The 17362-nt window shown below is 41.4% G+C and overlaps 2 protein-coding genes across 6 annotated transcripts in view; both read left to right on the forward strand.

Moving 5' to 3' along the window:
- The window catches only part of slc13a1 (solute carrier family 13 member 1), a 20255-nt gene extending 15336 nt beyond the window's left edge, over window positions 1-4919 (forward strand). For 2 of the 3 annotated variants that reach the window (XM_067590874.1, XM_067590873.1), the window contains 4 exons: window positions 246-340; window positions 1912-2073; window positions 3176-3313; window positions 3413-4919. In XM_067590874.1, coding sequence (XP_067446975.1) covers window positions 246-340; window positions 1912-2073; window positions 3176-3313; window positions 3413-3556 — 539 coding nt within the window. In that variant the 3' untranslated portion in view covers window positions 3557-4919. The remainder of the gene's footprint in view (window positions 1-245; window positions 341-1911; window positions 2074-3175; window positions 3314-3412) is intronic. The other variant, XM_067590875.1, reaches the window with a different exon arrangement.
- A 51-nt stretch (window positions 4920-4970) lies between these two features.
- cadps2 (Ca++-dependent secretion activator 2) overlaps window positions 4971-17362 on the forward strand; it is a 254458-nt gene continuing 242066 nt past the window's right edge. For all 3 annotated transcript variants that reach the window (XM_067590867.1, XM_067590868.1, XM_067590870.1), the window contains exon 1: window positions 4971-5524. In XM_067590867.1, coding sequence (XP_067446968.1) covers window positions 5174-5524 — 351 coding nt within the window. In that variant the 5' untranslated portion in view covers window positions 4971-5173. The remainder of the gene's footprint in view (window positions 5525-17362) is intronic.

Genomic DNA, 17362 nt, shown 5'->3' on the forward strand with positions numbered 1-17362 from the left:
TACTTTTAGTACATTTTGTTGATAAAACCTCTGAACTTCCTCTTAAGTATTATTATGAATGAAGAGCAAGTCATTACGTCTGATTTTACCTTCATTCAATAATAAAAATGTAATCAATGATATTCTCAACGTTATGTAATTTTCAACAGCTGTTCCACTTGATGACCTGACTTAATACTGTAGTGAGAAACAGATTCTGTTGTTTTTCTCTGTAAAGCAGGATCATTGTCTCTCTCTCCATCCAGAGGCCATGATCTCCTGGGACGAGTTCCAGGCCTCCATGCCATGGAAAGTAGCCCTGCTGGTCGGTGGAGGCTTCGCACTCGCTGAGGGCACAAAGGTAAACTTTCCCCTGCACATAACCAAGTGGAACCTAAATCTAACCAAACCTTAAAAGGACGGGTTCCCAATTTCATCAAGTGTGTCTTAAAACAACAGTCAGGAGCCCAAATGATCAGTGAAACCTGTTTTTCTTGCTGTAATCATTCCTCCTGTTCATACTGACCATTAGAAGATCCCCTCATAATGACCTTACAATGGAAGTGATGGATGTAAATGTTACGAGCCGTTCCCTAAGTGGAAACCCTGGTGCAGCTCCCAAGAACCACCAGCAACAAAGGATTTGCAGCCATATAAAGGTTTATTTAAAATCCTTTAGCTTCAGGGTGGCTTAACAGCAAAATAAAGAGGAACTAAAGCTGAGCAACGTAAAATTACCCTCTCAAATAAAAGATAAGAAAAAAACAAGTCACTAATTTAGCCCTAACCCTTAACCCTAACCCTAGTCCTACCCCTAACCCTAACCCTAGTCCTACCCCTAACCCTAACCCTAGTCCTACCCCTAACCCTAAACCTAGTCCTAACCCAAGCCCTAACCCTAACCCTAGTCCTAACCCCTAACCCTAACCCGCTACCAAACCTGGGTTATTATATCAATTTAGCAACTCTATGTACAACATTCCACACAGAAACGTGTTTGCTGGCTGGTTGGAGGAGGAGGAGAGAGGAGAGAGCCTGCAGGAGCTGGAGGAGGCTGCAACCAATCAGCTCCCTGGAACAACCTGCACGCTCACACAGTCACAATCATTCAATCAGACAATCACAGTCATCACACACAAGCACCACAGCAAGATCACCAGAGAGATCTGCAATGTACAGCGTGGGATTAAAGCACATACACACAAATACATAACAGCGCTGAAAATCCTCAGTCCTCCTTCTGCACAACGTTACAGTCCTTTTAGTGCCAAAGTCCCTGTTTTTGTTACTGTACTTCCCTCGACTCCCCCCATCTTTTCCTTGACCTCGATGGAAAACGTCACAAGGTCAAGGAAAGATGTGAAGATCCGACTCCACTTACAGACTAAGACAGATGTGAAAAATTGTGAACCCGTCCTTTAAGAATGAAACTTTACTATAACAAGCTTCCTTGAACGCACCTAGTCTCTGCTCACATGATACAACTTACCAAATCAAAGCAGGAAATGAGAAAATATTTGAACTCAACCTGTCTGACCTGTTTGTGCTGCTGCCGTCATTGAAAAAAAAAATCAAACGGCAACATTTCTTGTCAGAAAGCTCGTCTCATTCACTCACTGGATAATCCACAGAACATACTGGAGACGGTTTCAAAGGGAGAGTTTCTGTTGACAGTGTGGTCTGTGGATTATATGCAAACACATGCTGCTGCTGAATGCTTTGAGCAGCATAAACTATGTTCTGTTACCTCCACTGTATTTGGGTAAAGGCAGGAATCTCACCAGCAGGTACATTAAAACGTGGAGAAATAAAAAGAGTAGATACCAGTAGAGGCAATCGAGGAAGGCTAATGGGTAATTTGGGTGAACTGACCCTTTAATCGGTTATAATTAGACAGAAACATAAATCATTATAACATGTGTATGTCTGCAGAAGTCGGGCCTGTCTTTCTGGGTGGCCGAGCTGATGACGCCTCTGGGCGATCTGCCCGTCATGGCCACGGTCACGATCGCCTGCATCATTGTCACCACGGTAACAGAGGTGGCCAGCAACGCCACCACCATCACCATCTTCCTCCCCATCCTCTCTCCTCTGGTAGGTTCACAGTATTAAACACAACACATCTGATCACATGACGACCCGGTCACGTGATCAGAAACAAAACCATGAATGAATGATTGATCAAAATATTGACCTGCAGCTCGGATCACTTAAGTACAGTTTTGAAGTACTTGTACTTTACTTGAGTATTTCTATGTGATGCTACTTTCTACATTTCAGAGGGAAATATTGTACTTTCTACTCCACTACATTTATTTGACAGCTTTAGTTACTTTTCAGATGAAGATTTGACACAATGGATAATATAACAAGCTTTTAAAATACAACACATTGTTAAAGATGAAACCAGTGGTTTCCAACCTTTTTGGGCTTTTGACGTCTTATAAAAAGCAGTGTGTAGTCGGGGTATTTTTCCGTTGCTCGAGTAAAGGATCTGAGTGCTTCTTCCACCTCTGGCTATAATTGCAATTTTCCATCATTAGACAGCATGAGTTCAGGATGTGCTGCATCTGGATCAACTGTCACATCCTCTTCATACTGTTGCTGCCTCACTGAGCAGCTTTTTCAACTCTATATTGGAGCATCTCTGCCAGCTGAGCCGCATCTCTCACTACAGTCATCTCACACCTCTGTCCAGTCTTTGGAGCAGCGTTCAAGTATTCAAATCATTCATAAAATCAGTTTAAATTTGTCTTCACCGGGAAACAGAGAGACTTGTTGTGCAGCTCTGTATTTGGGGTTTTATTTCAAGCCTTTTAGGGTTTGAATGCAATTACAGTGACATAACTTTTTGGTAAAAGATTAATTTAATCTGACACAAAATATCAAATATGACAAAAGAAAACAGCTCAAGTTCCGCTCACTGTTTGGCCCATAACTATCAGTAACTCATCGATACCTTCTTTAACATCCAGTCATATTCATACAGCTGTACAGGCCTGCTTGTGTAGCCACAGACACTTACTTCCTTCTTATTTCTGCTGCAGCTCCTCAACCTCCTTGTTCCTGATGTTCTTACAAATGTTAAAGGTGACTCTGAGAAGCTGTAGTTGATGAATGAAGAAGCAGTTACACGTGATGATTATTAAACTATTGAGACAGATATTTATGTTTTGTGTGATTCGTCTTCCTTCAGGCTGAGGCCATCCACGTCAACCCGCTGTTCGTCCTGATCCCCGCCACCCTGTGCACGTCCTTCTCCTTCCTGCTGCCGGTGTCCAACCCACCCAACGCCGTCGTCTTCGCCTACGGACACCTCAGCACCATAGACATGGTGAGTCATCTGTGGGACAAAACACACAAGCATGTTTGTTTGATGTATCCTGATGATGTTTTTTACCATAACTTCCGTGTCTGCTCGCCGCCGCTGCAGGTGAAGGCGGGGCTCGGCGTCAACGTGATCGGCGTCCTTGCCGTCTTGTTGGCCGTGGCGACGTGGGGAGTTCCTTTGTTCTCTCTGGATACGTATCCTGACTGGGCGCCAGTCCTCCCCGAGTTCAACTCCACAATACCGTGATGACGAGTGTCCAGGTGGTTCTCAGCGACCTCTGGGGGCCTCGGCGGAGGCTCCTGACCCTCGATCAGGAAGAAGAGGATAAAATATTTTTATTCACCAAATGCTGAATGTATTTATTGTTCTTTACACACACACACACTGTAGTTTATGTTGAGAGACTTCGCCGATCAAACTCTTATTTTATATTAATGTGTATATTTATTTTAGATATTGTTCATATCAGATAAAATAATAATGAAGTTTAGATTTTACTGTTTGAAAATAGTCAAAACTTGATTACTTAGTTTGAGTCTTTTGTTTATATTTCTTTATCTTCATGTTGTTTCTTTGTTGTTTTTGTGGTTTTTTTTTAAAAATATTAGAGCTGTAAAATCCGAAAACTTGAAAATGTGTGTTTTTCTGCTTGTAAATAAAGTTTGAATGAAAATGAATGAATGTGGCAGCGATGTAGTTCTGTATGTACACTGCACCTGCACTCTCAGTGCTTTGGTACAGTATAATTACTGGAATGTGGTGTCAGTAGCTGCAGCAGAAGCATCAAACCCCAAACCAACCAAAACTTAAAACTGAACCAAACTAAGAATAAAACATCATTAATTAAAAACATGAAGCTGTTTTAATGTTCTGTACTTGTACTTTACTTGAGTATTTCCATGTGATGCTACTTTCTACATTTCAGAGGGAAATATTGTACTTTCTACTCCACTACATTTATTTGACAGCTTTAGTTACTTTTCAGATGAAGATTTGACACAATGGATAATATAACAAGCTTTTAAAATACAACACATTGTTAAAGATGAAACCAGTGGTTTCCAACCTTTTTGTCTTTTGACGTCTTACAAAAAGCAGTGTGTAGTCGGGGTCACATTTCACATGTCTATGAGTTGTTAACAGCTCCACCAAATAGTGATTTTTCCCTCTAAACTTCTCACATGCTTTCATTTCAATAAATGTTCAAATGATCCAATATTTCAGCAAAAATCAAAGATTAGAGAAAAAGTCCAAAAACTGAAAACAACAATATTTCCCTCTGAAATGTAGTGGAGTGGAAGTATAAAGTACCATCACATGGAAATACTCAAGGTAAGTACAAATACCTTAAAGTTGTACTTAAGTACAGTAACAGAGTAAATGTATTTAGTTACTTTCCACCACTGATCGTTAGTAGCGGGACTCGCGGTGTTTTATTAGTTTTGTAGTTCGTAAAAATCAGACAGAGTGAGACATCTCTGTTGTTCTTCCTTCTATCTTTGGTTGCAGCTACAGGTTGCTCACCTGTGTGTTGGAGCGCATAGCGCGCGCACTACGCGGTGGTGGCGGGCGCGCTGCCATTCCAACACAATCGCACGCGGCCCCAACCTCCAAGTATTAACCGTTTAGACCCCGCCCCCCCATCCGCCCCCCACCTCATCCAAAAAAACCACCCTGACGTTCCTCTGGTCTCGGCACCAAACGCACCACCGACCGCAGCAGAGCGAGACTGCCGGTCGGTAAAGTGCAGCCGTTAACGCCACGTCGACTAAAACAAACAAACTAAAACCAAAACAGTTGTTTCTCTTTCTTTTGCTCTGTCGCTCTGAACCGGAGTTGTTGTTTTTTTTCCTGCCGTGAACCATGCTGGACCCGTCCTCCAGCGAAGACACCGGCGGGGAGTCCGACCCAGAAGTTGTCCAGGAGCCTCCGCGGAAACCGGCCGGCTCTTCTGCGGGGAAACGGGGCAACAACAACAGCCGGGCGGGCGGCCAGCAGCAGCAGCGGCAGTCCGCCGCACCTGGAGGCGCCCCCGGTAAAGCCGCTAAAGACGCCACAGGTGAAGAGGAGGAGGAGAGGAAGGAGCGCGAGCGGATCCAGAAGGAGGAAGAGGAGAGGAAAATTAAACTGCAGATTTATGTGTTCGTCCTCCGGTGCATCGCTTACCCGTTCAACGCCAAGCAGCCCACCGACATGGCCCGGCGGCAGCAGAAGGTGAGTCCGCGCCGCAACAACATGCACCTGTTGTCTGGTATGAAGGGACCCGCCAGCGAACTCCCTCTGAAAACCTGCCAATTTAAAGTTGATGCTCTCACCTGCCAAAATATATAAAATAAACAACAACACTCAGACTCTTCTTTGAATCATAAGCAGCTATTGATGACTTCGGCGTATATTTGATCCACCACAAATCACTTATTTAAAGAAATAAAGTAACTTTTCTAGTAGATTGTCCTGTTGCTTCCACATTGTTGTCCTTCCACATCACTCCCTGGAGGGCGACGGCCACCATTGTGATGCAGCTCTAACATTTAAAATACTTGTTAAACAAAAGCTGCATAGTGTAAAAAATTAATGCCGAATTTTACATCCATTTGACCTGTTGAAGGTTAGCTCCTTAATCTATTCATATAGTCAATATATTCTTGGGACGCCTGATATTGACCTTTAAATTGATCAAATTTCAAATGTGATCCGGCGTACTGGTAAAGACTGAAGGGAACTGGATGTGTCGGGGGGGGTTTTAAGCGCATATCCTTCGCAGTATTTTTTTTAAATCGCCTTGAAAAAGAGCATATTAAGAGCATATTAAGGACCAAACCACCCGGTAACATCTGCATTAACTCATTCAAACCAGATTATTCATGCATGCAGCATTCATTACATCAGCCACTTCCTCTTAAAATCCACTTGTTGGTACTTATTGTAATCTGGAGGCTATATGTGCCATAAGATGCAAATAAAAACACCTGTAAACAGACACAATGAGGAGTTTCCTCCCCTTAAAATCCTCTGAAACATTACTTTTTCTTTACTGGGGTTAATATATCAGCATCGCACATGAACATAGATCCTTAAATATGTTAAAATAGCTTCTTTTTTTTTTCTTTTTAATTTGCCTGAGTCTGTGCTTTGGCTGCGTTTGATTGCAGGACTTGTTCTTGGCTGCTGCACATTCAGTGGCCTCTCAGCTGATTTGGTGAATAGCCCCCCCCCCCCCACCTCCCTCAAGGGGTTTGTCCATGTTAGGTTCAGATGAATGCGTTGCTGGTTGAGAGCTGGAGGGCAGCCTGCACTTGAGAGAGCGCTCACTAATAAAACAAGCAGAAGAAGAAGCTGGACTGAAGAACGCTGGTGTGTCCTCCTCCTCCTCCTCCTCCTCCTCCTCCTCCTCCTCCTCCTGCTGTCCCGCTGGGAAGCTTGTTAATGAGCGTCTAGTGGTGGTTTTTTTTTTCATTTCAATATGCAGACTCGTATGTGAGTGTGAGGAGATCTGCTGCTGACAGAAGGCAGACGTGGGAGTTTATTTGTGCACAAGTGTAAGTTCAGAATATTAAACTCGTGTCACGTTAATAAGACAGAAACTTGAGCTCCAAGCAGGAGGAATCAGCTGCTTCCTGAGTTTTGTGCTGGAAGTCCTGCTTCTCCCGGTGCTGCTTCATAAATAAACAGAGTATGAATTCATTTAAAGCCCCGACAGAGGAAGGGGAGTTACTGGTGTTACTGGGAGGCAGTGGGTGTGTCTTGTATGTGGTGGGTTGCCAGTTTGAATCCCCTCTGACTCCTTCCCAGCAGACTCCTCTGCAGGACGGAGAAATCAATAAAACATGCAGGATGACGGTTTATCTGCAGAGGAATAAGTCATGTTGTTGAGGCTTCGGAGGGAAAACGGGTGCAGTGTAAACTGAAACAGGAAGCAGATGCTGTTTTCATTGATCGGGACGAAGTGATGCTCAGATCTGGTTCGTTGGATCAGTTTCGTCACTGCTGCCGACCTGATGTGACCTCTGATTCATGCTGCACGATTCTTGTCCAATTCAATCTCAGTTTTTTCCACTTAGAATTGAAAACACAATTTTCTTGCACAACTCTTCGGGTCACAAAGTGAAAGCTTCAAAGATTAGTCAATTAATCAATTTCCATTTGATGCTACTTTATACTTCACTCCACTACATTTATTTAACAGCTTTATAATAAAACAAGCTTTTAAAATACAACACATAGTTAAACCAGTGGTTTCCAACCTTTAAGCTAGAAGCAGTGTGTAGTCGGTCGTATTTTTTATGGAAAAATGCCAAAATTTACTGGTTGCAGCTTCTCAAATGTGAGAACTTGAAGCTTTTTTGTGTCACATGATAGTAGAGCTGTAACCATTAATCGATTAGCTGTCAACTATTAAATAAATTGCCAAATATGTTGATAATCGATTAATCATTTTTATCGTTTTTTTTTTTTATAAAAGAAGCCCAAACTCTCTGATTCCAGCTTCTTAAATGTGAATATTTTCTGTTTTTTTTTTAGTCCTTTATGACAGTAAACTGAATGTCTTTGCGTTGAGGGTGAAACAAGACATTTGATGACGTCATCTTGGACTTTTAGAAACACTGATCGACATTTTTCACCATTTTCTGACATTTTATAGACCAAACAACTAATCGATTAATAGAGAAAGTAATCAATAATGAAAATAACTGTTAGTTGCAGCTGTAAACTGCAGTAACAGACACTTGTTGCTGCAGCTTTGGGAGTTTGTTTTAATGTGATGGATCAACCTGCAAACACAAACATGGAAGAATCATTGCAACATAAAAATTAGATCTCATAGATGCTTGAATGCAGATCCTGATCGTATTCTGATTGACTGATAACTTCCTGCATGTGATTGATCATTTTATTTTGTAGGCAGCGGCAGGTCCTTAATGTTGACGATGACGCTCACCGTTAGATAACTTCACCACTTTATTAAAACTCTATTTGGGATATTTTCTGCACTTTTTGCTGGGAGGTTATTAGAAACATGACTTGACTTATGTCTGTGTTTGTCTGCTGTGATTATTTTCATCGACTATTAATCTGCTGATTATTTTCTAGAATTAAACGTTTTATCTTTAAAATGTCAGAAAATAGTGAAAAAGTCCTGTTATAACATCTTAGAGTCTGTTTTGTCAGATTCTCACATTTGAGAACATGTTTGACATTTTTGCTTAACAAATGACTAAAACAATTAATCAATTATAAAAATAGTTGCCAATTATTTTTCTGTCTAAATAATTGATTTAATCGACTGATTGTTTCAGCTCTAATCTATTTGTAATATAGTGACGGTTTAAACAGTCGCCTTGTGGCTTTTACTGCTTGATGTAGCTGCACGGCTCAGTTTCCCTGAAGCATAATAAGACTAATATTATATTTCATCAAAATAGTTCTTCTGGCGTCAGTGGAGGCTCTTAATTTCATGTGCAGTGTGGTGCCTCCACGATAAAATACCATAGGAAACCTTAGAAGGAAGGATTAAAACTCCAAAGTTTCCCTCCAGGACCAAACAGCCAATCAGAGACCTGTGATGACAGCTCGGTTCAGGGTGGAGACGTCACAGTTTGGAAAATGATTCAAGAGTAGTTAAAGTTGGTTTTGGCTCGTAGTGATGAACCTACAGAGAATTATCAGAGACTCTGCAGCTCCTCTCGGCTTTACGGAGCTTTATAGTGAGTTTCAGCTCATTGTTTATCTGTCCGGCTGCAACCTTACTGTTCTGGTTCACTCTCAGCGTCTCATAGCGTCGTTTTCAGAGAAAAAGCTGTAAAAAGCTGCTGTACACTACCTGCTCAACACCAAACAGACACAGTTAGCTGTAGACTAGCTGGTGAACATAGTGGAGCATTTAGCAGCTAAAGAGCCAGATATTTCCCTCAGGAGTTGGTAGAGAGTAAAAACAGAGCTAAAAGAGAGTGAATATTGGACTTACATTCACCAGGTGGACAGAAACACGACTCCACATGAATGATAATGTTGCTCCGTAACTGCTGGATGTGGAAATAAGCTGTTTGCTAACATGTTAGCCACAAGTACTTTATAAGCTGATAATATGACAGAAGTAGTTTTTACAGACTATCCTGCTGAAAACAAGTGGACAAAAAACTTAATTTCAAGCAGCTTTAACCAGATTGAAACTCTAAAGGACTAAGAATAGAACCCTGAGGAACCTCACATGTTATTATTGACATTATCAATGGGAGGATCATGTTGGTCCGTAACTGCTGGATGTGGAAATAAGTTCAACAACTGCTGATGATGTTGTTTCTGATGAAAACTAGTGAACAAAACATCAGTTACTGCAGATTAGTGAGCGACTGATTCTCACTTTGCAGACAAACGCTGCCACAGCTGATTTTAAAACGACGAATTTCCCTTCTTTGTCACACTGACCCTTTAAACTAAACTGACTGGAGTCGTGTTGCTGGTTCTGGTTGGTAGGAGGTGAAGGAACACAAGATAAATAGTAACACTTTCATAGAAACGTGCAGCCATCTTGAATCCTGTCAAGGTTTCCTGCTGGCCGCCACGGCTGCTCTGGAGGCGGAGTTAATGATGCAAGCAGGTGCTTAGTGTCGACACACACACACACACTCACACACTCAGCCTCCATGATGCTCACACCTCAGGGTTTCACCTCCCACAAGACACATTAATGACACCACTTATGTTTTTATATTATATATTTTATAATTTATTAACTCTAAACATCCTTCAGAGCAGAGAAATGACATGTTTTTCATTTGGAAACTATGAAAATCAGACCATCTGTGTATGAAAGACTGAAAGACAATAAACCTGTTTTTTTATTTCATTCTTGTCTTTGCAAACAGCCGTCGACTAAACCGTCACCTCCAGGTCTGTTTAGTCAACGCTGATCGTTTCAGGCTGTGTTGACGTGCAGATTTGTAGATAAATAAGTCCGCTTATTAGTTAAATGCATTGAGTGACTCACCTCGTCTCTCCGTTGACCCCCCCCTCCCCCTCGCTCTCCTCCATGTTTATTTTTACCGGGCTGTGAGGTGCCGACACTGAATGATGATGACAGGCGATTTATGCAGTGAAGTGAGATGTTAAAGAAAAAAAAACCCACATGAAGGCCGATCTGACGGTTCTGACAGCACAGATCAGATATGAATCAGATCCAGGACCACATGGTGCCAGTGGGCCCAGATCTGATATGAAAAAAAATCACATCTGAGTCAGTTGGAGGTTAAAAATGTGTCGGTATAAACAGAACAGTGAAGCATTCAATGGTATCAATACTGCCAACGTATTGTGATTATGGTTGTTTGCAGCTCTTCATCAGCTGTCTGTGGACGTCTGGTGACTCTGGACACGACTTTCTATTTAACATCAGCCATCAATCTGCTGAAATGCAGCTAACTTACAGGTGTTGAGTCGTAACGTTACTGACAGACTCCCATCGTAGTCTGTAACCATCATTGTGTTCTGAGTGTGTTTTAAAACCTTCTCTGCCTTTTTAAAACTGAATTTAACTGTTAATATCCAGCAGAAAACATCAATTCATCAGGAATAAATGAGGAGTTTAAAGTATGAATGGATGTGTAGAATCTGAGAGACAGATTGTTCGAGTCCAACGAAGCTGATCAGTGAAATCCATCCCATCATGTTGTGAAATCATTTAACTTTATTGTAGCACTAAAATGTTGGTGATTATCGTGATAATAACGCTTACCGGAATATTTTTACCCATGATAATTGTAGGGTTGTAGTCAACCAAAGAAAATCTTGGTCGACTTAATTAATAAAGTTTTATTGATCTGATTCACCGGCTTTCTCGCTACATTACCAGCGCTCCCTCTCTTCATTCACTCTCTAGCTCGATTGACCACAGCTGCTCTCTCTCGTCTTTTTCAAAGTGAGTCGAGAAGCCGACAGCAACGTCTACTTTACTTTTAACATCATCAAACGAAGAGAAATGTCCTCCCCTCGTCATAGTAACGTCTTTGTCCTCCATCATGGCAGAGTTTACAACTCTGATCAGTCTGATCTCCGGCTGTGATTGGCCACCGAAGACGAGAGATTGTTTCACAGCGGTTACATTCTAAAGCACAAATAAACACACCCACACCCCCCCCACACACACACCTCCGCTCCACCCTGCAGCTGAACACCACACCGCATGATTTGGTCTGAATACGACCTTTGACCCAGCAGTCTCCATTAGAAGTCTGTCTGTTTAATGGATTAAACCTGGAAAGCTGTTGATGTAGCACTTCTCTCATTATGAAAGTAACATGGAGATTATTCGACCAATGAGAATTTAGTTGGACGAGAGCATATCGACCAACTAATCGACCAGCAGACCACAGCTCTAGATAATTGTAGTTTGATCCCAGCATATCCTTTACTAGGAGGCAAAAAAAAACAGGATTTGAGCCACTTCAACAAGTAAAGTGAAAGTATCCTAAATGTACTGATTGTGTGTTTGGTTTCCCCTTCAGACAGACATTTAAACATTAACAGGTTGTCTGTTAGTCATGAATCAGACTGACTGTAAACCTGCCGGCTTTTGGAGGAAGTTGTGTAGAGAAAGTGAAGCAGAGAAACCAGCCGTGCAACCTCTCGTCTTTCCTTGTTTACATAGTTTGAATGTTGGACTGAATGACTGCAGCTCCTCTCAGCTCCTCGTTTGAAAGGATCTTGTGTTTTTTTTTTCTTTTTGTGTGAAGTGTTTGCAGAAAAGCTCCTTTGTCTTTTTATGCTCAGCTTGTTTGTTGGAAGAAGTTTACAGAGTTGCAATAAATCCAGAAAGTAATAAAAGCTGTGAAAGTATTTAATGCTTTGTCCTCTGTCTCCGAGAGATTTTTGATTCGTGTTTTGTAAAATCGAACGAGCGTCTAGTATTGACAAAATCTTCCAGCAGCAGATTAAACATGTTGTGAATCAGCCAGCGCAGATTTCACCTGCAGCTATCTGCAAGAAATAAAGGATATTTATCTCCCAAAGAGTCTGATAAATAATTTACATTTCAGGTTGTAAAGCGGCCGATCAGACTCCCTGCAGAGCTGCAAACCTGATCTGATCCGTGCAGGACTTCAACTGAACCGCGAGGCCAGAGAATCGATTGTAATCTCGTTTTTCTTTCATTGTTTTTTCCTTTTTTGTTGTGAAGAGGTGTGAACAAATCAAACTGTTATTAAGGCACAAGAGACATTAAAAAAAATAAAAAAAAACTGGCTTCTAATTTACCGTATATCAGAGTGACCTTTGACCTTTTTGGATGTTTTGCTATTTAGGATTTCATCTCCAAACACATTTCAATAAAGATTTGGTATCGATCCAATGATGAACACAAGAGTTTCTAAACACTGTCAGATACATACTCAATAGACACATTTCTACCAGGTCACCTGGGCTTCTTCATTCAGCCTCCTGTTAGTCGTCACAGTGAGCAGCTTGTTGTCAGACGTCGGAGCTTCATTTGTTGGAAACTAGCGGATAGAAAAACGAAAGATTGACAGTAAAAACTCATTTAAGGATGACTGGACTGAAAAATACTCGTTTATTTAGCTTGAAGGAAGTGTGAAAGACCAGTGAGTTTGATCTGCAGTGAAACAGCAGCCATGATGGAGAGAGGGAATGTAAAACTTTCCCCAAAAACATGAAGAAGAATCACAGAACAGAAGCAGCTGAAGTCGTCTCATCAAACCTCCAACAGAATTAACAATGAATAGAGTCATTAATAAGATGATGTCTCCTCTCATAGTAACAGACATGCTGTTCATGTCCATGTTTCTGGCGTCACGCAGCATCACTGGACCTTTGATACGGTTTAAACTTGTTAGCTGAACCTCATAGACTTGTATTGCACGTATCAGATGATGATGATCATCATCATGTGTATGTGATGACGTCAGGTACGAGGAGATCTCCCACACGCTTCTATCAATATTGATGTGAAGCTGCTGAAATGGAAGCTGAGACTTTAATGTGACGTCTAGAACCTGAAGCCTGAATAAAAACTGTCCAAATACTGACGGGACTGTCTGGAGGACGACTCTTCAGTGTCAGAGACGAAGGTTTAACTACCTTCAGCGGCTGACACATCCACGCTGGAGAGCAGCTTTTTACTCACTTTAGAGGTTTTTTCAGCTCTGCAGTAACTTGTTACTCGTCTTCTGCTGTTTCTGTCCTGTGAGGTGGACGAAGAGCTGCTGCTGCTGCTGCAGGAGAGAAACCTGCAGAGCCTTGAGATGTTTACTGATGGACTGAAACATTAATACTGCTGCAGCTTCTGAACTTGTGGACTCTGATTATTCCCCAAACTGTGCTGCAGCCTCCAGGCTTGAAACCTGCTCAACATGAGTGAAGGAGCCAGAAATGGAAATTAGTGTTTTTATTTATGCATTTATTTATATTTACTTGTGAGATATTCTTTCCTGACATTAATCAGGAATCTGCCACCTGTTGTTTTCCTGTTTCTCATCCATCAGAAGCATCCAGTCGTCCCCCTGGTGTTTCTGTTTTTTGTCCTGTTTCCAAGTGAACCTGATAAACTGAGCAGGAAGCTGCTCATAAACTGCAGAACCCCCCCCCCCTGCCCCCCCCCTCCTGCTGGAGACCCACGCATCTCCCTGCACACATCTAATCCCCTGGCAGCTGTTTATTCCACAAACAAGATAAACACCATCTCTCTCTGCTTCCCTCCGCTATAAGAAGCTACTTCTGCTGAACCAGGCGCAGTTGGTGCGATTTTTTTTTTTTTTGGCCGCAGAGCTGCTGGAGGCGACTTCCGTCCTCCTTTTGTCATCTTTCCTTCCCCTGTCAGATTCCCTGAGACACGGCTCTTCACAGAGGGTTATGTAACCTCTCCTCCTCCTCCTCCTCCTCCTCCTCCTCCTCCTCTCAGGGAAGTGAAAGGATTTCTCAGCAGGGCTCTCACAGAGCAGGGAGCTCCATTAGACAGCGAGTCAGCCTGACCCCGGGGCCACAGGCGGCCCTCAGTCAGCACAGACTCTCTACAGTCAGCAGAACAGTACAGTCAGTTTTACACTGTACAGAGTGGGGTTTATGCTTTCAGCTTTTCTCAGAGTAGGATTGAACCAGGGCTGCAGTATGAATGTCTTCGTTTTATCACCAGATGTGATAATCTGATAATCTGGTGATAAAAGTTTAAAGTCTGTTTTTGTGATGATATTTGTGTAGAAGCTGAAAAATTCAGATTGAGGTGCAACAATCAGTAATTTTCCACAAGTACTGGCAGGTTGGATGAAATATATATGAAATAGTTTTCTGATAATTATTATATGTATCATAGAAAACCTGCAGAATCACATAAATTAATATTTGCATTATTAGATCGAACTCTTCAGTCATATATTCTCATTTTAGCCACAATTTTTCCTCATTTTACACTGTAATTATGTTTTGTGTTCAGATCTTAAGTGAAAACAGTGAATACTGAAGCTAAAACATAAACTGTCGTTATTTCTGTTTCACCTTCGAGCTTTTCTTCTCGCTGTAGTTGTTCTGTTTAATAATTATTAGACTTGATAGATTTAAGAGACGTTTCAGCTGTTTTCACTTTGATTATTAAAAGGAGACGAGCATCTCACCTGATTCAGCGTTAATTCAGTTTATTATTGTAAGAAACAAAGACGAGCAGCAGAAGCAGCTGCAACAAACAATTATGTTCATCATTCATTAATCTGCTGATTATTTTCTCTATTGATTAATGTTTGTCTGTTATAATTTCTTAAAGCTTAAGTTGATGTCTTCACATGTCTCACTTTGTCTGATCAACAGTCCAAAACCCAAAGATATTCACTTTATTCACTATCATGTGTGACACAGGAAAGAGGATTCATTTTGTGATCATCGACTAATTAATTTATTAATGAATTAATCAACTAATTCTCACAAGTTAGAAGCTTGAATTAGAGACTGGTTGGTATTTTTTGCATGAAAAAGTATATTTTTTTTATTAGAGCTTCAACTAATGATTATTTTCATTATTAATTAAATCTGCAGATTATTTTCTTGATTAATTGGTTAATTGTTTGTTCTAGAAAACATCTGAAAACAGTGAAAAATGTCCTCCAGTCTCCTAAAATCCATTGTGACATCTTTAAATTGCCTGTTTTGGTTTAATTTCCTACCTCATAAGAAAAGCAGCGAATCCTCAAAATGACACGTTTGACCTTTTTACTTTAAAAATGAATCAGTTATTATTCAGTTGATTAATCGCTGCAGCTCTGATTTTTATGCAAACAGGTGTCAGATGTCTGTTCATTAATGTTAATGTGTAGGAGAAGAAACGCGACACTTCCACAGCGACTGAGATCAGAACAGAGTAACGCCTGCCTTCATTAATCTGATCAGAGGAGTTTTCTTCATATTTCTGTCTTTATGTTTACATAGTTGTACAGTTTTATGCATCTGCAGTCTGTACTGGTGTAAATACACACAGAAACACAAACAAACATGGCTCCAGATCATGGATGTATAAAGAGAACTGGATACAGCGTCGGAGGCGGGGCCCCGTTCATTCCTATGAAAGTTGCTCAGTGGCGCATGAAGCCAAAAAAGTTTGACTTCCGCGTATAAAATTACTCGGATCTTCCGGGATCATTGGGCCCATTGAGCAGGCGCACTAGTGACTTTCGCCGGCTGAGTTGGCTACTTCCGGTTCAGCCCTCCGGCTAACTTGAATGGGGATAAAACCATTCAGGCTCTTCTAGGCTTTCGGAATGTGATCGGAGTGAGACGAGTCATTTCGTGGAGGTTGTGATGTTCAGAAAATGTATCCGCTGATTTACAGACGTCTCTTTCACAATGTGAGTCGATGGGAAAAAGTCTTTTTGGGCTCAATAGCGTCACGTGATGTTGTCATAACACGGTTTGGCCACTATGTCAAATTGGCCTCACAGCCCGGCGCTGTTCCCGGGGGCTCGCTCCAGATCCCCTCGCTGTCCAGCTCACATACAAACTGGAAAAGGACTTTTACTAAAAAGTAGTAAGTAGTCAATTAAGATTTTTAAAAAATTACATTAACATAAATAAACACATACATATAATAAAAAGAGACAATGGAAACCATCTTGACTTATTCACAGACCAGTTATAGTTTATAGGTTCTGATGACTTTTTTATATCAAACCTGATAAAGGCGTTGTTGAAGAGTCCATATGGGTCAAATTTTTAGAAGGTATTGAAATCATTTCTGAGCGTATTTGTGATCTTTTCACATGGAATCAACTGTTCATTTCCAAAAACCATCCAGCTATGAGGAGACGGGAATCTGCACTGCATAAAGATATTTCTAAAACCTTTTTTTGTAAAGTTCCTTAAATGTGCAGCAGTGGTTGTAAGATTCCCCAATAAGCAAATTTGTGGATCCAATGGGAAAGTAAAAGTTTTATCATAAGTTCTGTGAGCAGGACCTCTACCAGGTCTAAAACACATATTTGATAACTGAAGTCAGTATTTCTGGCGTCTGTGTGGTGTGAAGTCTGAGTGAATCAGTGGCTGACGTCTGCTGGTATTTTTATCTTGTAGTAAGAACAATCAGATTCAGGTTATTTAAGATCATCCTGCTGCCTCGAGGCTGTTTACAATGAGATCAATTCTAGTGAATGAAGATGTACAGTACAGTACAGATGAACAGTTAATCATTCTATATATATATATATTATATATTATATATATATATACGTCCCTTTCGTGTTGCATGAATTCTTAATGGAATATATTTCAGAAACAGATCCAGCTCCTCGCAGGTCACATGGGGGGTTAACTCTCGAGCAATCAAACATCCGCCGTCATCTGCGGTCCTCCGGAGGCCGATGATGATATTTATGAGTCGTCATAAATAAACAGGTATTGACAGGTTGAGCGGCTCATCATGTCCCCGCGTGGCAGCCGGATCATCCTGCAGTTTCGCTCGGTGCTTCTAGTGACTAATGAAGTCCCCCGAGGCCTCTCCGCCGCCGCCGCCGCCGCTCCGCACGCCCCTCGTTTGTTGAGACGATGGCCTCCGCTGTCACCCCCCCC

This window comes from Thunnus thynnus, chromosome 5 (assembly GCF_963924715.1).
Source record: "Thunnus thynnus chromosome 5, fThuThy2.1, whole genome shotgun sequence".
NCBI classification, from domain to species: domain Eukaryota; kingdom Metazoa; phylum Chordata; class Actinopteri; order Scombriformes; family Scombridae; genus Thunnus; species Thunnus thynnus.